The sequence below is a fragment of the Acanthaster planci genome, linkage group LG06 (genome assembly GCF_054643075.1).
Source record: "Acanthaster planci isolate LZ-2023a linkage group LG06, COTS_SCS, whole genome shotgun sequence".
Taxonomy (NCBI): domain Eukaryota; kingdom Metazoa; phylum Echinodermata; class Asteroidea; order Valvatida; family Acanthasteridae; genus Acanthaster; species Acanthaster planci.
The window spans coordinates 1,651,078-1,672,670 of NC_141782.1; the positions used below are offsets into that span (position 1 = coordinate 1,651,078).

General features: G+C 42.4%; 1 protein-coding gene across 9 annotated transcripts in view; it reads left to right on the top strand.

Moving 5' to 3' along the window:
- The window catches only part of LOC110990020 (uncharacterized), a 64,700-nt gene that overhangs the window by 40,105 nt on the left and 3,002 nt on the right, over positions 1-21,593 (top strand). For 5 of the 9 annotated variants that reach the window (XM_087138456.1, XM_087138458.1, XM_087138462.1 and 2 more), the window contains 23 exons: positions 105-260; positions 1,099-1,218; positions 2,019-2,267; positions 2,425-2,685; positions 3,372-3,632; positions 4,183-4,443; positions 4,562-4,825; positions 6,422-6,685; positions 6,815-7,075; positions 8,999-9,259; positions 10,085-10,348; positions 10,478-10,738; positions 11,730-11,990; positions 12,938-13,201; positions 13,332-13,592; positions 14,031-14,288; positions 16,246-16,500; positions 17,343-17,600; positions 18,377-18,622; positions 19,162-19,251; positions 19,693-19,728; positions 20,734-20,844; positions 21,226-21,345. In XM_087138456.1, the coding sequence (XP_086994582.1) occupies positions 105-260; positions 1,099-1,218; positions 2,019-2,267; positions 2,425-2,685; positions 3,372-3,632; positions 4,183-4,443; positions 4,562-4,825; positions 6,422-6,685; positions 6,815-7,075; positions 8,999-9,259; positions 10,085-10,348; positions 10,478-10,738; positions 11,730-11,990; positions 12,938-13,201; positions 13,332-13,592; positions 14,031-14,288; positions 16,246-16,500; positions 17,343-17,600; positions 18,377-18,622; positions 19,162-19,251; positions 19,693-19,728; positions 20,734-20,844; positions 21,226-21,345 (5,043 nt within the window). The remainder of the gene's footprint in view (positions 1-104; positions 261-1,098; positions 1,219-2,018; positions 2,268-2,424; positions 2,686-3,371; positions 3,633-4,182; positions 4,444-4,561; positions 4,826-6,421; positions 6,686-6,814; positions 7,076-8,998; positions 9,260-10,084; positions 10,349-10,477; positions 10,739-11,729; positions 11,991-12,937; positions 13,202-13,331; positions 13,593-14,030; positions 14,289-16,245; positions 16,501-17,342; positions 17,601-18,376; positions 18,623-19,161; positions 19,252-19,692; positions 19,729-20,733; positions 20,845-21,225; positions 21,346-21,593) is intronic. The other 4 variants (XM_087138459.1, XM_087138461.1, XM_087138460.1 and 1 more) reach the window with 4 other exon arrangements.

Below are 21,593 nucleotides of genomic sequence, written 5' to 3' on the forward strand. Positions count from 1 at the left end.
AATATGTGCACTGCAGGGACTGCATAGAACTTCAGGTTAAACAGTAAAGCCACTGCGTTACGTCTTTTACCAAAGTGGAATGATTTTTCCACCCTCTGTTTCAGCCCAAAATCCAAGTCTCGACATCTGCAGTGTGGCAACACGGCCGCCTTGTGAGCAATCCGCACCTTGCCTCAATGCGTATCACAGCTACGACAGTGACATAGACTACTTCTGCAGGTGCCCTTTTGGTTTTGTTGGCCACAACTGCGAGACCACATGTAAGTTCTTACCGTGGTTATATCGACATTGTCTGGAATTTAAAATGCCGTATATATTTACAAAAGCTTCAATGGAATCAGTAGTTGTCAATGAACAGTGCTCACTGGTGAATGAACTCTTTTACTTGATAAGAAAAAAAAGTAGTCATCATAGCAAAAAGTTTGAAAACAAATTGAGTACCGCTCCCCCTTCTTGGAAATTTGTGAAACTTTGTCACTATGGGTTTTTGTCAGGATGAGATGACTTTAGCTCAAGCCTCCATACCGTGCAATTCCCCCCCCACAGGTTACCCTAAATGAGTGCCATTCTACTATGAGCCTGTGGTAAATCTAGGCAAGTTTGATCAAGGACCATATTTAACCACAGCTTGACTAACTCTGATCGAACGCAGGCTAGTCGATGATGGTTGAACCAGTCTAATCAACTATTCATGACCAGCCTATTGAGGTTGGTCACACCGTTGGTTGCCGTGAACCTTTTTTGATAGCACAGTGGAGAAAGGACAAGTCATAAGGAAAATGCCGGAAAAACAGTACATCACTGGTAAACGACCATTTTCACTTTGAATTTTGCTATTTTGCCCTCTCTGCGGCTACCTTTTCTCCCCTTCGGCCTAATGACCTGACAACGGTTGACTAAGGTCGTTCGTACTTCAACTTCACGGCACATGTAATAGGTACATCACAAATCAAGTGGTTCTTGCTTGAACTTAGCCTGTGGTGAATGAATAACAGCAACACCAGAAAGTACAAAGTCAAAGACCAAACTGTGGTCCTATCGGTTGCATATGTATTTGAAACTTGACAGTGTGAGTAATCTCGTTACAATGTCCAACAGATGTTGATCCGTGCTTGAGTGGGCCCTGCCAAAACGGTGGCACATGCACGTCCTTCGGCACGTCCTTCACTTGCCAGTGTGCAAACGGCTACAGCGGAACGACTTGCGAGGTGCCCGTCGGTAAGACAGTTTCCACCAGTTGAACTCTCTGTCCACATCATCAGTCTGAGTCTTTTTATGGAAGGAAACTTTTCAAACTTCACATACTGATGAACCCACGGAAGGAAATCTTCCTCGAAATCCTACCATTTATTTGACACTGTTGTGGTATTTGCTTAGATTTGGACAAACATTAAACATTCGACAAAGTGTTCATGACAAGATTTCAGAGTCATAGTATTGTTCTTCAACTGTTGTGCATATGCACATCTAACTACTTTTGTCAAGCTTGTCTAGCGTTTACTTTAACACATGTAGAATTTGATTTTGGAGTAAATGGAATAAATGAATTGATTACTTGTTAAAGTTAACATGAATGTTTCGATTGTGGCATGATCCTTCTCAGGGTAAACAATGCATAGATGTGCCACAGTTAACACCCTAGGCACTCATCTTATCAAAGTTGTTTGAATATCTGGTCTCTGTCAGCAGTTTCCAGATGCATTTCATTACTTTAAAGGACAGCACTGGTTGTAATGAGAACAGTTGGAGTGAAATTAAGCACCATTCACCAGACCTTGACATTCATCAATTCTACTCCGTTGAACGAGTTTTGATGTAGTTCATATTGCACTATTAGAGTAGTTAGGGTCAAAATGAGATCATTGGTCTTTCCTTCAATTGGAGATGATGTCCGGTGCATTTTTGGTGAACAGTTTTTGATGTTTTGGTAGGTTAAGGCTTTATAGACAATGTGTAAAATTGGCAATGAGTTAGGTTTAAACGAATTCTCACTGTTTACTGTTTTGCCGCTTTCTCAGGTGACAACATTCCACCTGTCATCACCAGCTGTCCAGTGTCCTTCGAGCGTAACATCCCTGTGGGATCATCCACGTTTGTCTCCTGGACTGCTCCACAAGCCATTGATAACTCAGGCACAGTCTCTCTGGTCTATTCTACCCACCCGAATCCTAGTGCTGTCCTCGGTGTCGGCACCACAACGGTGACGTACGTGTTTGCAGATCCCAGCAGGAACTACGCCATTTGCTCATTCTTCATCACAGTCACAAGTAAGAAGAGACAGGAGATGGTGTGGTGTAATCCCACAGAAGTATAGGTTTTTTTTATTTTGTCTGTGCGTCAGAAAGCTTTCCCCTTACTTGAGATTTAAGCCATCTTTGGTTGGTGGATCTGAACTGAGATTTTTATTTATTTTTTTTTTTACAGGTGGAATTACCGACAACATTCCACCCACAGTCAGCAACTGCCCAATTCAGGGCTTCCAGGAAACGGTTCCCGCCGGCACCTCAAGCATCGCAGTGACATGGCCTGAGCCAACTGCCATCGACAACTCGGGGGTGCAGGTGACGAGGACGTCCAATATCAGCCCGGGGAATATATTTACCTTGGGTTCCACTACGGTGACGTACACATTCGTGGATGGCGCTGGCAATTCTGCCACCTGCAGCTTTGATGTCACGGTCACAGGTGCGATTTGTCCCTGCCTCTCTTTCTCAGCATTGACAACTGGCACTTATTTAGAAGTTGATTGTTAGAGAAATTAGGGCACCGATTGCCACAGTTTGCCATTTCCTAGGCCAGTTGTGAACTGAAAAATCAGAATTGAACAAACACTTTTTGAAATCCTTGCGTTCTTGTTTTTTCCTCCATCTAAACAGATCCGATAGTTCTTACATTCAATATGCACTCAAATCCTGCTGTGTGTTTTTGAACACATAAGGATGCTTAAAAATCTTTTTGTCCGAAACATGCCAAACAGTAAAAGCAGCGAATGCCTAAAGAGTGCACAGCACTGTGAACATCAGCATGTGTTGGACTCGTACTGTTATTTCAGAACGGTGAGCGGGTCCTTTAGTGGCATAAAGAAACCTACAAAAGCTGGGCCTCGGAAATTCCAAAAAGGAAGAAGGGCTGCCTTGGTACCACATCACACCGGGGGGGGACATTGGTCGTGATGCAGATTAGCTACATCTGATATGCATGACATTTTTGCACTCAGTTAGATTATGATCACATAGTGTATCCTCCCTGGTAAAAAAAAATGGGAGGATGAAGACTCCTGTTCCCTAGGGAAGTATTTTATGTCCATTGCAGCCGTATCTGGATCATTAGTCTTTAATTTTGCTTCTTTCCGTTGCTAATGATACTTACAGTGGAAACAGGAGACACCACTCCCCCAGTGGTCAGTGGTTGTCCTATCGCAGGTGTGCCTGTAACAGCCCCTGCCGGTGCTACCTCAGCAGTTGCCAGTTGGGTAGAGCCGACGGCAGTCGACAATTCTGGAGGAACTGTGAGAGTCACGTCCAACCGCTCACCAGGCCAAAGCTTCCCGCTTGGAACGACACAAGTGACGTACACCTTCACCGATCCATCTCAGAACACTGCAACGTGCACCTTCGCTGTCACTGTGACAGGTGAGTGTGTCTTTTGAAAGAAATCCCTGTTCGTGGAATTTAGCAGAATGTCAATCATGTGAACACCATAGCGACGTCATTGTAGCATCAAGCTGGCCTGTTTGATGCTTGTTGACGGACGTTTCACACAGTCGCATGAAATGAGATATGAAATTCAGCGAAGTTGAATTTAAGGAAATGTGAGTTGCATCTTCAAGAAATTCCAATTCATGTAGCACAGTCTGCCATGGTGGCTTTCACCTTTATAGTTTATTCAACACTTGGTAAAATATTTACCAAAGTGCTTTTGTTTTGTGATATGAAAAACTGCTCAGAAGTACACAAATGAATCAGTGCATAAATTACATAATTGAAAAAAAAATAAAAATTGGCGAGAAAAGGTTTCTCCCACATTTCTTTTTTCAAGAAATTCTCCAAGGTTTTCCTTTATATTTCAAACTTGAACCACCCAAACAACTATCGACAGAGCATGTTGTATCCCTTTCATGACGAAATTGCTGTTCGACGGATTCTTTCAAGCCGTGACAAGTGTCATTTTCCCTTGCAACAGGAAGTGGTGTCGACACCATCCCCCCAGTGGTGAGTGGCTGTCCCACAGCAGGTGTGTCTGTAACAGTCCCTGCTAGTGCTACGTCAGCGGTTGTCACTTGGACAGCGCCAACAGCTACAGACAATTCAGGAGGAGTAGTCATTCGCACGTCCAACTTTTCTCCAGGCCAGAACTTCGCGGTTGGAGTCACCCAAGTAATCTACACCTTCACTGATCCATCTCAGAACAGCGCAACCTGCACCTTCACTGTTACTGTTACAAGTAAGTACAGCAATATTCATCTTTTACGGTGAAAAGGAAATGTTAGTAGCTTACCACTTTTGTAAGAGTTGGAAAAAATTGTTGTTAAATAAACAGTTGTTTGGTTTTTCTTTGCCAGGGGGAGGAGTCACTGACACCATTCCCCCAGTGGTCAGCGGCTGTCCCACAGCAGGTGTGCCTGTAACAGCCCCTGCCGGTGCTACCTCAGCAGTTGCCAGTTGGGTAGAGCCGACGGCAGTTGACAATTCCGGAGGAACTGTGAGAGTCACGTCCAACCGCTCACCAGGCCAAAGCTTCCCGCTTGGAACGACACAAGTGACGTACACCTTCACCGATCCATCTCAGAACACTGCAACGTGCACCTTCACTGTCACAGTGACAGGTGAGTGTGTTACCCAATGAGAGGTTAGCTGTTACACAATAAGGATATTGGGCACTTTGATGATTGTTGCCGATGCATACTAAGGTGAGGCCTGTATTAAGAATAACAAAACAATTAGATATTTACAAATATCCCAAATATATTTATCTTATCTGAATGTCATAATTTTAAAGATGAACAAAGAAATTGACAGGAGGGGGTTTTGAACCTATGATCTCCAGAATACCGTGCCGGTGTTCTACCAATGTTGGTGGCTCGTCCCATTTTTCAATTATCTTTGTTTGGGGTGCTAGTCAGACGCCATGAAGCCTGAAATACCAAGGTCACGCCCCAATTGCCCAATGCTAGCTGGGAAGTGGCGAACAAGGATCACTTGAGGAGGATGCAGCTTTTTGAGCACAAAGCATGAACTAAACTTTAATAGGGAAACTGACTAGGTGCTCACAAATAATTATATGGTTCGTAAGTGTGGCGTCACTTCAGTTTAAACCATGTCCACTGCTCATACACTGCACAAAGAGCCTTACTTGCATAGATCAACGTTTACATGGAGCCGTGGAAACAGAAGTCAATGTGCAACTTCAGCGATTCCAATGGGGGCCTGCAAATGCGCCTGCGCTTCCGCCTTTGTGACAAAGTCACTTACGAACCGACTAAAGATGAACAAAGAAATTGACTGGAGCAGGATTTGAACCTGCAACATCCAGAATACAGTACCTGTGCTCTACCAACTGAGCAACCCAGCCCTACGTTAGTGGCTCTTCCCATTTGTCAATTACGTAGTTTTTCCTGTATAGCTTGTTTCATGATTTTATATTAATGTTTCCTTTTTTCGTTTCATTTTCGTTCAGTTTATTTCATTCTTATCACGGCCCAACAAGCCAAATTACAAAAATGTTACAGGTTCCAATTAAAATTCAAAATTACATCAAAAGTACATTAAAAAAATAGCAATCACAAACACGTTAATCACTAATAATTGAAACAAATAAACACTTAGACAAATAGAATAGCTCAAAAGTACTTCAGCAAGTTGAACTATGTAAGATTTCTCTATTTTCGTAATTTTTGATTTTCGGAATTTCGTAAGCAACAAGAAGGCCAGTGTACATTCTGGAATTATGAATCTAATAGGTTAATGTAAAATGGAATAGGGTAATTCTTAAATCGGTTAGTCCAACAGGGTAGCAGTGAAATAAAACGAGAGTTACGCAACTCCCTGCCGTGAATGTTTTTCCTTACAGGAGGAATAAGGTTATCAGTTTGTTTACACTTAGACAAAGACTCAGCAAATTTACAACAACATGCCTGCTGACGGTCAGCAAGGGTTTCAATGCCACACATTACCATAACATCCTGATATGAATTATAATTATGACAAAGCATAATTTTACATGCTCTTTTTTGCCATTTTTCTAAAATATGAACTTGTTCTTTGGTAAGTGAAGAATTCCACACAACGTCAGCATATTCTATCATATTAATGTTATTACTTGAGCTTACTAATTTGTATTTATGTCAAATGAAAGCTACTCTTGTCTCCTGTGCATCATTGTACAGACCATAACATGCCCACCGTTTGTTACTTGATTTCAGTGTTCACGGGTCAAGATACTGAACCTCCTGTCATTAGCGGCTGTCCACCTAACATTGTTGTTGGACCCGATCCTGGACAAAACTTTGCCACTGTAACTTGGACAGCACCCACAGCAGTAGATAACAGTGGAGTTGCTCCAACTGTACTAAATGATTTCAATCCTGGAGACAGATTTAATATCAACAGTGTCACCCAAGTCACTTACACCTTCTATGATGCACGCTTCAATTTTGCCCAGTGTATATTCACGGTCAGCGTCACAGGTATGGAAACAAGATTGAGTTTTCGTCTTATATCAAGTGGTTTCTCATGTGGCCATTTAAGAATTATTGCTTGTTATGAAAAGGCAGCTCACAAATTGTACATTTTTATTTCCACCCAAATCTGAATAGATGGTAGTGGAGGTGATATGACACCCCCAGTAGTCAGTGGTTGCCCAGATCCATTGACAGTATCCGCTGCATCTGGTGCTACATCAGCAGTGGTATCTTGGACTGAACCTACAGCAACAGACAATTCTGGAGGAACTGTCACCCGGACATCCAACCGTTCACCAGGCCAGAGCTTCCCAATTGGAATGACCACGGTTCAGTACACCTTCACTGATCCATCTGGCAATCAGGCCACTTGTATCTTCATGGTCATAGTTCAAGGTAAGACACATTAAAGGAATATTTCTGATTGGCTATGAATGCTGAAGTAAAAGTTTGGGATATGTTGTCCATTTCAACAAGTGCACTTAGAACATTCAAAGAATATTTATGTAGATACGTGATCCCACATATAGTACATGAATAAGCCTTTTGTGAGTTAACTTTGACCCAAATCTGGTGCACTGAGTTATTGAATTCTCTATACTAAAACCACTGTTGCTATACCCAAGCTTGTACTTAGTTTCATAAGTGCCACCTTGCACCAATACACTGTTCTCAATGGATAATTATGGCACAAAGGAAGGAGTCCATTCCAGAGATGGTGGTCGCTGTGCGAAAGCTTGTCCGTGAATTACGAGGTATAGCAGCAGAGTCTTTAGTCGGGGGAATTCAAATCGTTATGTTTATGTGCAATCAGATAACTCAGTGTACCAGATTTTATTCAAATTCAACTGGCAAATGGCTTTTTGAGTGTCTAAAAATTTTAAAGGGTTGGGTGCTTTCCCATCAGGGAAATTTCTTGTTTTTAATGTCAGCTACAGATTAGGAATGCACTCTGTCTCTCAACTAGAGAATGTTTGCACTTTCACTCTTACTAATGTTCTCCTTCACTGTTATTTATTTCTAAAACTGATTCTGCATCACAGCACTCTGGACTTATGAAGAGTGTTTAGGTTAAAATGGTTGCTCGCCACCATGGTCAGTTGTAAAACTAAAAATGAATTGAGTGTTCCAACACCATTTTTATACCGGAAGTTCCACCTGAAGTGATTTAACTTGGTTTCTCTGGGTCATATAGAACTTCTCATTGAATTCAGCTGGCACTAGATCCTGAACATGTACAAAGCTGCTAGACACTCGTCACGTTCATGCTTCTGAACATGTGAAGCGTTTGTACGGCTGGAATAGACTCTTTGGGTGGGGAAGAAAAATTGATGAAATAAAAATTGGGATTATTTCATTGAATTGTTTTCAGGTCGAATTTCTTGGAATGTAAGGAACCCGGAAGTGCAAACAAAGAACTTGATTTTGCTTTTGCAGTGATGCACACGCAGAATGATTCCCTTTATGCCAGAGCTACGTTTAAGATATTAGTTTGGTTTTTAATAAATCCTCACAAGAAGGCAATTTTGACAAGGGTGGAGCTCATCAATTCCTGAAGCTTTAATTGTATCTGGATATTGATCATTGAAAAAAGAGGATAAACTACAGCTCGAGGTTCAGCATTCATTGTGATACCAGATGACACTGTCATAATGGAAGTAGAGACCCAACACAATGATTGTTCTTGCAGAGTTTGCGCAGGGATTTACTGCTGCCATTTGCTCATCTCAGTACTGACCTGTTTTGCGTCACTACGAAAAGCCTTGGCCATGATGAACTCTTGAAGTGCACCTTACCATTGCTTTAGATCAATGATAAAAAATGAAATCCGAAGATTGGCAGAGTTGAAATGCAACTCATGAATGATAAAAATCACACACGTGTACATGTACATGTACGTGTGATAACATGGAATCCATGCAACTGTATGCAGTGTGCTGAACTACCAGGCCTGTTTACCGACAAAAGCATGTTACAGAAAACCTGTTGTTTAACTCTGAGTCAACTGAATTGGTTAAAACTGGAAGTATTTGCAAAAAATAGGAAGCATTCTAGCTAAAACCACGAACACTTCTCTCAGTGTTGAAACCGTTTTGGTGAAGAACTAAACACAGCCTCTGAGGTGTTTAAATTCACTTCTATAGCAGTAACATAAAACCAAGGAAATTGCATCAAATTATTTAGCTGAACTAATGCTTTAAGCAAATTTAAAAATGGGGTCTGAATGTACACTATTTGGACCAAGTGTTGATATAAATGCAGAGCTTTGACAGGTATTTCCTGTGGTAATCAATTTGGATTTTTTTCCCTTTTCTCCAGGAGGTGTGGTAGACACCATTCCCCCAGTGGTCAGCGGCTGTCCCACAGCAGGTGTGCCCGTAACAGCCCCTGCCGGTGCTACCTCAGCAGTTGCCAGTTGGGTAGAGCCGACGGCAGTTGACAATTCTGGAGGAACTGTGACAGTCACGTCCAACCGCTCACCAGACCAAAGCTTCCCGCTTGGAACGACACAAGTGACGTACACCTTCACTGATCCATCTCAGAACACTGCAACGTGCACCTTCACTGTCACTGTGACAGGTGAGTGTGTTATACAGTTGATCCCCTAACATGGCGCACTTCAACTTACACTTGACTTTCCTCCTACTTTTTTTGCCAAACCGCTCGTTGAAAACCTGACATCCTTTTTGTTTAAGGACTAGTGCTACAATCTTCATATTGCACGCTGTTGAATTTTTGTAAACAAAGATACAGCTGAGTGTTTCCTAATGGGGTGCACTTGAAAAAAATCTCAGAACATCCCAGATATACATTTAAGGTGGTAAATTCCACACACTGTTATCACCTCTTGCACAACTAACCACACGTGTGCTGGAAAATTATTTTCAAAGATTTGGGCACTTGTTAAAAGAGTTCATGATGTGCTTCAGAAAAAAAAAACCTGAAAACCGAGCCAAAACAAAATGTCATGAGAACTTTGTAGCGGGTGAGTTACAGTTGAGGTTAGGAATTTGATGACATTTCACTTAAAAAATGAAATTTAAGGTAAAAATGTTTAGCTCTGTCAAGGCACCAAAGGTGAAAAATCAAAATGTGCCATATCAGAGAGCATATCAGAGAGTATTCCAGCAATACAGTAAGTTTGGCAATTTGTGATTTGAGGATACTGGGCAAGTAGGTGGTTGTTTCTTATTAAGACTGCGATAAAAGTTGTTCTGAGAATATCAGTCTCAAAAGAGGTTTAAAAAATGTCCCTACAGTTCCATATATCTTCACGTCATTACACATACTCAGTAACCTCAGACATCATTACATAAACGCCACGACCTTACACTTTTGCTTAAAATACTTGTTTGCATCAGTGTACGGACTATAACATGCCCATTGTTTGTTACTTGATTTCAGTGTTCACCGGTCAAGATACAGAACCTCCTGTCATTAGCGGCTGTCCAACTAACATTGTTGTTGGACCCGATCCTGGACAAAACTTTGCCACTGTAACTTGGACAGCACCCACAGCAGTAGATAACAGTGGAGTTGCTCCAACTGTACTAAATGATTTCAATCCTGGAGACAGATTTAATATCAACAGTGTCACCCAAGTAACTTACACCTTCTATGATGCACGCTTCAATTTTGCCCAGTGTATATTCACGGTCAGCGTCACAGGTATGGAAACAAGATTGAGTTTTCGTCTTATATCAAGTGGTTTCTCATGTGGCCATTTAAGAATTATTGCTTGTTATGAAAAGGCAGCTCACAAATTGTACATTTTTGTTTCCACCCAAATCTGAATAGATGGTAGTGGAGGTGATATGACACCCCCAGTAGTCAGTGGTTGCCCAGATCCATTGACAGTATCCGCTGCATCTGGTGCTACATCAGCAGTGGTATCTTGGACTGAACCTACAGCAACAGACAATTCTGGAGGAACTGTCACCCGGACATCCAACCGTTCACCAGGCCAAAGCTTCCCAATTGGAATGACCACGGTTCAGTACACCTTCACTGATCCATCTGGCAATCAGGCCACTTGTATCTTCATGGTCATAGTTCAAGGTAAGACACATTAAAGGAATATTTCTGGTTGATTAAGCATGCCGAAGTAAAAGTTTGGGACCAGTTGCATAAGTTGTCTCTTTCAACAAATGCATTTATAACATTCAATGCGCATGCAGAATGGTTCCCTTTCTGCCGGAATTACGTTTAAGATATTAGTCCAGTTTAATGTTTTAATAAATCCTCACAAGAAGACAATTTTTAAAAAGATGGAGCTAATCAATTTTTGAAGTTTTAATTGTGTCCGGCTATTGATTAAAGAGAAAAAAAAAAGAGGAAAATCACTGCTCCGTTTTCAGTTTTGGGATACTAGACGATATTGTCACGGTGGAATTAGAGGCCCACAACAGCAATTGCTCTTGCAGAGCTGGGTCAGGGAGTGCCTGCTCCTGTTTGCTCATCTCAGCACTGACCTGTTTTTTTTTTGTCATCAGAAGGCTTTGCCATGATAAACTCTTGAAATGCCTGTTATAATTTCTCATGATCAGTGATCAGCAACAGAAATCTGAAGAATTGGCAGAGTGGAAATACCAATGGCAAATGGCAAAAGTCACATTCACGAGTATGTGTGACAACGTGGCAGCCATGCAACGTGTACATGTGTGGAATGCTGGACCAACGTGCCTATTTACCAACAAAAGTTTGCCACCAAAAGCCTGTTGCTTAACTCCATGTTGACTGAACTGGCTAAAAAATGAAGAATTTTACAGAACAGGAAGCGCTTTAGCTAAAATCGTGGACATTGCTCTAAATTTGTAAACCGTTTTGGTGTAGCACTTAACACACCCTCTGAGGTGTTTGAAATCACCGTTATGGCAGCAAGATAATTAAACCCAAAAAATTCACGTTCTATTAAGCTGAACTAGTGCTTAAAGCAAAATTGAAATGGAGTCTAATTGGGCACTATTTGGAACAAGTGTTGATATAAATGCAGAGCTTTGACAGGTATTTCCTGTGGTAATCAATTTGGATTTTTTTCCCTTTTCTCCAGGAGGTGTGGTAGACACCACTCCCCCAGTGGTCAGCGGCTGTCCCACAGCAGGTGTGCCCGTAACAGCCCCTGCCGGTGCCACCTCAGCAGTTGCCAGTTGGGTAGAGCCGACGGCAGTTGACAATTCCGGAGGAACTGTGACAGTCACGTCCAGCCGCTCACCAGGCCAAAGCTTCCCGCTTGGAACGACACAAGTGACGTACACCTTCACCGATCCATCTCAGAACACCGCAACCTGCACCTTCGCTGTCACTGTGACAGGTGAGTGTGTTATACTGTTGATCCCCTAACGTGGCGCACTTCAACTTACACTTGACTTTCCTCCTACTTTGTTGCCAAACCTCTCGTTGAAAACCTGACAATCATTTCATTAAGTACAAGTACAACAATCTTCATATTACACGCTGTTGAACTTTTGTGAACAATTTCAGTGTCATAAGAACATCATCAGAATTTTGAAATTTGGCAAGAATTCAGCTGAATGGTCCCTAATGTGGTACACCTAAACAAATCTCAAAAAATGCAAGATGAACATTCAAGAAGTACTTTAACTCCTTCTCGGCGGGAATTTCTTTTCGAAAGCCTACTCCAAGAATTCCAGCCTCGCTTGGCTACGAAGGCCACCTGCCAAACCGCAAATTCTGGGTTTGTGGCCCAGCGTGCTCTGCACGCTTTGAATTACATGGTGAAAATGCTGATTTTTCAGTGGCATGCGGTTCTACTCAAGCTTCCACATTCCTGTTGCCTCTTTTCAAAGTGGGGACTATTGTGAAGCTGGTGATTACGATGCAAAATCGGTCTTTTCATTTCTGGGCTACGCACAAAGACCAATTACTATATACATAAGAGCCAGGGTCTGCCTTCTTTCACCGTGTTTGCTCGAGCGTGGGCCGAGAATAATAGCTGAAAAGCGGGCAGAGGATCTCAATTTCTACGGCGGCTATAGCACCCTGTTAGTAAGGGTTGTTCTATATTCAGCAAGTAGATGGTTGTTGCTTATTAAGACTGCGATAAAAACAGTTCTAAGAATATCAAACTCAAAAGAGGTTTACAACTGTCACATTTCCATATATCTTCACGTCATTACACATACTCAGTAACCTTAGACATCATTACATAAACTCCACAACCTTACACTTTTGCTTAAAATACTTGTTTGCATCAGTGTACGGACTATAACATGCCCACCGTTTGTTACTTGATTTCAGTGTTCACGGGTCAAGATACTGAACCTCCTGTCATTAGCGGCTGTCCACCTAACATTGTTGTTGGACCCGATCCTGGACAAAACTTTGCCACTGTAACTTGGACAGCACCCACAGCAGTAGATAACAGTGGAGTTGCTCCAACTGTACTAAATGATTTCAATCCTGGAGACAGATTTAATATCAACAGTGTCACCCAAGTAACTTACACCTTCTATGATGCACGCTTCAATTTTGCCCAGTGTATATTCACGGTCAGCGTCACAGGTATGGAAACAAGATTGAGTTTTCTTCTTATATCAAGTGGTTTCTCATATGACCATTTAAGAATTATTGCTTGTTATGAAAAGGCAGCTCACAAATTGTACAATTTTTGTTTCCACCCAAATCTGAACAGATGGTAGTGGAGGTGATATGACACCCCCAGTAGTCAGTGGTTGCCCAGATCCATTGACAGTATCCGCTGCATCTGGTGCTACATCAGCAGTGGTATCTTGGACTGAACCTACAGCAACAGACAATTCTGGAGGAACTGTCACCCGGACATCCAACCGTTCACCAGGCCAAAGCTTCCCAATTGGAACGACTACCGTTCAGTACACCTTCACTGATCCATCTGGCAATCAGGCCACTTGTATCTTCATGGTCATAGTTCAAGGTAAGACACATTAAAGGAATATTTCTGGTTGACTAAGCATGCCGAAGTAAAAGTTTGGGACCAGTTGCATAAGTTGTCTTTTTCAACAAATGCATTTTTAACATTCAATGCGCATGCAGAATGGTTCACTCAAAATAGAGAAACCACCACAAGATTCATAGAATCAACGTAGAATTTTAACGTTTCAACTTCATACAGATGTGTAATACGAGATTATAGACTTGTTTAACAAACACTTCCAAAAAATTCTTCCTCTGTTCACTTAAGTTTATGTGTTAGAGCAGCTGACAATTTAATGACATTTCATGACAGTTGTCAATGGCTTTTAGACAGCCAACATAGAGCAAAACCTGCAAATTATTTGTCTAATATTTTGACAGAGGAAAAAAAACGAGGAATATAGCCTTGCACATCTTTGAATGGAATTTTTGTTGACAGTCAGTGGCGATAGGACGCCCCCAGTTGTCAGTGGTTGTCCCACTGTGGGGCTGACAGTAAGAGTTCCGATGGGTTCAACTACCGGTCAAGTGACCTGGACGGAGCCAACAGCCACCGACAGTTCAGGAGGAATGGTGACGGTCGTGTCCAACTACTCACCAGGCCAAAGCTTTCCCACTGGAATCACACAAGTGACGTACACCTTCACTGATCCATCTCAGAACAGTGCAACCTGCACCTTCACTGTCAACGTCATAGGTAAGGTTTTCTATCTGGTGAAAGTGTACCCTTGTTTTTAAATGCATGCAAAGAACATAAGAACATACTTATCGGGTGTTTTCTGGGATATCGGAACGAATGGAAAGAAAGCAACAGAGGATATGTTTTACTTAACATATATATCAAAAAGAGATTATTCAATCTATTTATTCATCAGGTGGGTGAATGACATTTCACTTGCAGATTTGAACAAGGGATTAAAAGTAATAAGGCAGCTTTAGACTCTTATGCTTGCAATGAAATAGGGGCCTTAGATGACAGTGGACCAAGCTTAAAGCTTGTGGTAGGTTTAGACTGAACCCAGCACACTTTTGTTCCCATTCCTGAACACCTTTTTGGGGTGGAAAGATTGAAATAAGTTGACAAATTTATATTTTGCCCAAAGATTTTAACAGGTTGTTCAATTTAACCTTGTGGTTCGCAAGACAATCCCCAAGCCATATCTATGGCCGGTGCTTAGCATGCGCGCAACAAAACTACTCTCTTTGTTTGGAAATGGGGTTACGTGATGTTGCGTGCTGTGTTGTAGAATGTAGTAGAGCAGGTGTAGAGGGAACGTCCAGCTGCGAAAAGCGGACTCCTTGGTAACGTGAAGACGATTGTCATAGATGAGGTTAGAGTCCATGAGATAGACGTCAAATATCATATGAAATGGGAATAGTGTTTCAAACCAGGGCCCAATTTCACAGAGCTGCTTAACAGTTTGCAGAAGTGTCATGCTAATTTTGGCAGAAAAATTTGCTAACTTTGAGCCAGCAGCGTATCCAGCTTTTGGTGTTGGGGAGGGGGCAAACTCATACACAGATGCAACTGCGGGCTCATTCAACGTGATGTTGGGGAGAAAAAATAAAATGATGCTGTTTTCTTGTTTTTTCTTGGCTAATATTTGATGAATAAATATATAGATTACTTTCTTTCCTACTCACCTCTGAAGTATTATTTGTAAAAAGAAAAAAAAATCCAGGGAGGGGGTCAGTTGCCCCCCTGTCCACCCCGCTGGGTACGCCACTACCTTGAGCACTGGTCATGGTAGTGCCTGGCGTGGTTGGGCTAATGGTTGTGCGCACATAGAGATATCTATTGTCACATCACCAAGTTTAAGCAAACTTTTCCCTCCAAGGTTAGCATGCCTTTTGCTCTGCCTACTGCTTACTGTCTCCATGAAATACATGGAGCGTCTGTTGGCGTGAAATTGTGTGCTAAGCAGCCCTGTGAAATTAGGCCCAGTCGGTATGTTTATCATTGGATAAAAAGTACTGGCTCAGTCGGGGAGAAAAGCAACTAAGGTATGCATGAATATATTTGGACAGCTCTGGAAAGGAAAGGTTCACAGATACGCAATGAACTTTATTCTTTCAGGTTTATTTCTATACTTTTTATAAGTTAAATAATACAGAAGTTAACAAAACAAACTTATAATAGTATGGGGGAGGTCAGATAAAAAGCTGAAGCTTGCACTGGGTCTGCCCCCCGTAAGGAGAATGTATAATGTGTTTTCATAATTCTCTGGACAAAATGTGATACAGAAGTGTCAAGTTCTTCATCACTTAAGTTAAGTTTGATATGTTAATATGTAGGGAATAACCATCCTAATTCCTAGTTTGCAACTATAGTTATAACTTTGTCTGACATTATCGCAGTAATATTATTACATAAATTGTCATTGTCATTAACCGCCACATTGAATAGAAGTTTTTATAATACCTTTTATAAGTTGCAGTTGACTTCTTGTTCTGATTTTGTTACAAAGGATTGGTCCCAGTAGCTCATAGTTGAGGCGTGCAGAGATGTTCTAAATTTGAGATGAAACTTACTTGGTGGCCTAGTGTTATAATTGTGAATATCAGGGAGGAATGTCGCAAATACTTGTTCTTTTTGGCCTTGCCAACCAGACCCAATCACTTATTATTTCGATGTTTGGTGCACATTTCAACAGTTGATGAGCGCCCTCCTGTCATCAGCGGCTGTCCTGGAGTGGCCTCTGGGGTTGCCCAAGGCGGCTCTAGCACCGGTACCGCCACCTGGACCGAGCCGACGGCTGCCGACGATGACAACCTGCCGGTGCGAGTGGCCCGAACCCACGCTCCCGGCAGCAGCTTCCTGGTCGGCATCACCACTGTCCGTTACATATTCACAGATTCGGCTGGAAACCAGGCCATCTGCACAATAACTGTCACCATCACACAAGACGGTATGGCACTGACACACAATAGGAGTCATCATCACTAGTGTTAAAAGCAGTCATTGATAAATTTGTTGGGTGTTGACGGGAATGGTTTCTTTCCTTCACCATGCTGGGTGGTAACAGTGTATGTCACAGAAAAAGAATTGCATCTCGCATCTAGGCACACTACTTGTGTTTAACATGAGTACATTTCAGAGAGCGTAAACAGAAGGAGCACAACCCGTGTTTGAGTGAGAGCATACCGTTGATTGTTCTCAAGATGTGATCTGAGAAAAATATGCACACAACAGCCTCCTGCGCGTAATTAGGTTCTGAGTCAGAAAGTCCAATCAGGTCTAAAGATTACAAATTTCTAAAGGTTTGGTTCAGTGATGTTACTTAATCTTAAAAAAAAAGGAAACAAAATACCCCTATGGTAAAGTTATGGTACGTTCCTATCGTGAGCAGTTGTAAACAATCTCCTGATGTAGAGAATGGCATGGGCATGGCACATGGCCGGCCGGTTCTTTATCAAGAACTTATGACTGGTTCCTGACCAAAAGGAATGGCTTTGTTGTCCAAGTATTTAGGAATTGGTAATAAATCTGAGGGTGGTAGTTCAGATGCTTCCTTCCTTCTGTCAAGGACTTGAACCCTCATCACAACAGTCCATGATAAAGGCAACTCTTGTTGGTGCCATATCGGACATTTATGATTACGCTTTCCCAGAATTCAGTGCTAACATATCGGTAAAGAAAAGAGTTGCAGTAGTCATTTCTTGAGTCTGAAACCCAGACTTTTTGAACATGAGCACGTAAATCTTCTTAATCATCATGATAACCGATTCATCTCTTTCATTTTGCACTCAGTCGGGGATGTCACCCCTCCAACCATCACCTGCCCTGCAGACGTAGTGGGTTATGTCAGGTTCATTCAGCAGACCCTTCCGGTGTCCTGGTCCGCTCCGCAAGCTGTGGATAACAGTGGCATCCCACCCGTGATCACCTCCAACCCCTTCTATCCCAGCCCTTCGGGAGTCTTTGATTTTGGCGTATATTCTATCGTCTACACAGCCAGAGATGAATCTGGGAATGCGGCTTCCTGCACATTAACCATCACAATTGTCCGTTAGTACTTTTTTGGAGTTTGCCACCAAGAGAGTTTGTAAAACTGTTAAAAGTAGTAGTAGAGGAAATTTCCATTTGAGCATGCTGTTTTTTCTGTTTTCACATATCCTACAATTATTTTGTTGAGTCAAGTGTGGTCCAAACGCAGCTGCTTTTGGTCGGCAAAACACAGTCGGAAACTGTCACACCTCTGACGGTAACTTTCTGGGGAATTTTAACTCCTAAACAAACTTTGGGGGAACAGTTTTGAAAAAATTTATGTTCAAATTGAAGTTGCTCGTGGAAGGGGATGGACAGGAGATTCATTGCTTGTATTAACATATTTTATACATGGAAGTACAATACGGCAAGTTCGTTGCGAGCTCTTCGATGTCTCAAAGGTGCATTGTACATGTAGGTACATGTGTGTACATGTTCGAACCTGAACTGAACTGAAGTTCGGCACAAAATTTCTGAACCGTTTCCGAACTGTACCCAAACTGAACCTGAGCGCCTACTTGCAGCACTAGTAAAAAGTACATTTCATTGAAATAAGATCCACCCCGGTCAAAAATGCACTGAGAATGAATACGCTCCCCAAAGACCTCACGCATACGTGTGGTTGAAACATTCCGTGCAGGTTTTACTGATGGTAGTTTCATCACAGTAGTTCCTAATTTCTTATGTAATTTGCGTAAATTTGTTAGGGGGTGGCATTTAAATGTATCATTTCCTATTTTACTGAGGTAAGTGGATAAGATCCTACAGCCTGTACATTTGGTTTATCATCTCTGCAGTGGACACCGAAGCTCCCACCATCTCTGGTTGCCCAACACAAAGGACGGCAACTTTATCACAGAGTAGCACCAGTGTGGCAGTCATCTGGACAGAGCCGGTCGCCATGGACAACATCGGCATAGCCAACACCCAGAGCAGTCATCGGCCCGGAGAAAGCTTCAGTGCCGGAGTGACCGAAGTCCTCTACACCTTCTTCGACCGTGCCGGCAATACAGCCAACTGCAGCTTTAACGTCGTTGTCCAAGGTTTGGAAGTTTGCTGCCTTTCAGCTGACAGTACTGGCATGATTCAAAGTGAACTCCACGTTGCTTATGGTGTGGTCGAAAGGAGGCATCAATAGAATAACAAGATCGGAAAAAAAGAGTTCCACATTTATCTGGATGTCAAGGTCCATCCAGATTTCCTTTTTCCCTCCGCTTGTCCTGATTAGGTTAAATTCTACGTCCCTTGCTGCGGTTTGACCCTCTTGTGTAGCCTACTCATTTGTGAGAACTCTCCTTGTTTTGGAAAATATGGCAAATGCTGCACACTAATGGGAGAAGTTGGGGGTGGTCCCTGTTGATTTGGATGTCACAATAACGACAATACACAGCCCACTGTTCTGTGACAGCCGTTTGGTATAAAACACAGCATAGCTTTTTCTCCACTGCAGAGGGGCCACCAGGGAATTCTGGGAGGGGGGGGCACTGTTGCCGGATTCCTCTTTTTACCCAATTCAGCCCCGTACTACTTGGCCCGAGCAGAACGGTTTCATCATATTTCCCTCCCCCCATTTTCTCCACAGCTGACACTACTATCAATCCCTGCTCCAGTAACCCTTGCCCTGCATCAGCGCCCTTCTGCTTCTACACGGCCTCTGAATACCTTTGTCGAAGTAAGCATTGATTTTGATAACGGTAGGCTGAGCGCTTTTCTCGTTTGACAAGGGTGGTGTTTAGTGGAGAGATTCAAATTGCGTTATGGGAAGCACTTTGGCTAAAATAAATGAATTGTGTATGTTTGTTCTTTTTCTCTGAAGCATAGATTAAAAAAAGTTGATTAAACACTGACATTAATTAGTGATTCAGCTATAAAGTTCCTTGAATTCAGACAGAGTATTTATTTACGCTTTTCAAGAGTATAATATGCAAGCAAACTGCAGAAGATTTGAGGTCCGTGGGAGAACTTTTACAACCTACAATTACTACAGAAGCAAAATTGGAACCTTTTTTCTTTGCCTTTTGCATATGTTGTGTCACTTGTTTCATTCAGCTTTGTGGGTGCATTTCATAACGGTAATGGTGTATTGCAATTCTATCTTGACTTGTTTCTATAGCCACGCCAGGTCGAAGAAAGAGGGACATTAATGACGGTAAGCTTCACTGGTCAGTTCAGTGTTTGTCTCACAATTTGCGAGCAAAACTTTACGTCACTGTGCCGAATTATCCCCCGTCTGAAGTACTGACACAATGAAAATCCTCAAGAAACATTCAATGGTAGTGGCTGAACTTTCAGGGAAAGAAATGTTGATGGCGTATCATAAAATAAATACATGGTAAAAAAAGGAATGAGCCCGTATGGTCTTCCTACAGTGCATAGCCAAAATGAAGCTCGTCCAAGGTCATTTGGGAAGAACAATGACTTGTTAATCATTATTGTTAAATTGGCTTTTCAGAGAAATTGTACACTGTCCAATGGGAAGAAGTGAAGTCCCACTCAAGTGGCGCTGCAAAGTGTTTTTAATAACTTTGGACCCCTCCAAAAATGTGATGCTTCTATAGGCAAACCTTTCTGCGCAAAATGTATGCCACACGGATCTCCAAATATCTGATAACTGGTTGACTGGAATGTGATACAATATGAACGATTCACAAAAGTGCGCCACCAAGAGTTTGCAACGCATTGGCCAATCAGAACGCGCGAAATTTGTCGACCCTTTCCAAACGCGCAATGGGTCGACAAATTCTGCGCATTGTGATTGGCCAACGCATTGCAAACTCTTGGTGGCGCACTATTGTGAAACGACCATATCAGCTGTGTACTATGGCAGTCCCATGAAGAGATCTATGAAAGCCTGCTTTATTCTGCTGTGTTTAATTACACCCTCGTCTGTGGTAGAAACACAAGGGCCGCTCTGATGTCATTCAAATTGTGCTGCTGGCTCCAGTGGATTGTGCAAAATTAGCGTATTCCTGTGCTTGATGTGCATGAAAGAGCGCATGTATGCGGTGCGATGCGATCACTCCAAGACGGATCATTGATTTAGAAATGTCTCCCTCTCTTGGATGGACTGGGGCCCTAGATCAGTGAGCGCTTCCGAACTGGGGGAAACGAGTGTGCTGTTATCGAGCGTAACATTATTACACCATTGTCGCAGATCACGGTCCGTGTGAGCATGGAGGGGTACTGGTTGAGGTCAGCACAGATCCCCCTAGTTTCCACTGTGCCTGCCCGAATGGATACTCCGGTATACTGTGTGAGGACAGGGGTGAGTTCGAGAAAAAAAAGGTCCCTCATTCAGACCATGAAAAGGGATTTACGAGGATGGAATATTTCATGCTGACCAAAAGTTGACCGAATCCACTGTACAGGAATTCGGGGCTTGTGTGTTGGTGCACTTTGCAGAAGAGAAACTTTGAAGCTTCTGAAAAAAACCTGAAAAGAAGATTAGTTTTCTTTTACCTCGCCTTAAGATTTACTCGTAACCTTTTCGTTGACAGGTGCCATGTCTTAAAAAACATTTTCTTAAATTGACTAATCCTCAGTAAATTGGCTTTTGTGTCAATACTAAATTTCCAGTTGATCACTGTCGTGTGATTCCCAGAACCCTGTACTCAGTTTTTTATTTTCCGTGGTTTACTTTCATCAGAGGAGACCGTCTGTGAGCCTAACCCCTGTGCCAACAATGGAACCTGCCATCCAACAAGTTCCAGTGCGATCGGTTATGAATGTGACTGTCAGGGAGGCTGGACCGGACAGCTCTGCGGAGGTAAGTGTGCTCATTCACAGAGCAAAATTCACTGGATTGTAGATCACGGATGAACCGAAGAGCCTGGACTCCAGTCTACCTCATGAAATATCAAGGAAAATGTCTCTGCAGTAGAAATGATTGTAACACCAGTTTTGTAAGGAGGACCCAATTTCAAAGTGATGCTGAGCTGAAAATAGTGCTCGGCACATATATACATTAACCCTAACCGCCAAGCATATTGTTTGGCTTACAGCACTCAGTACTAC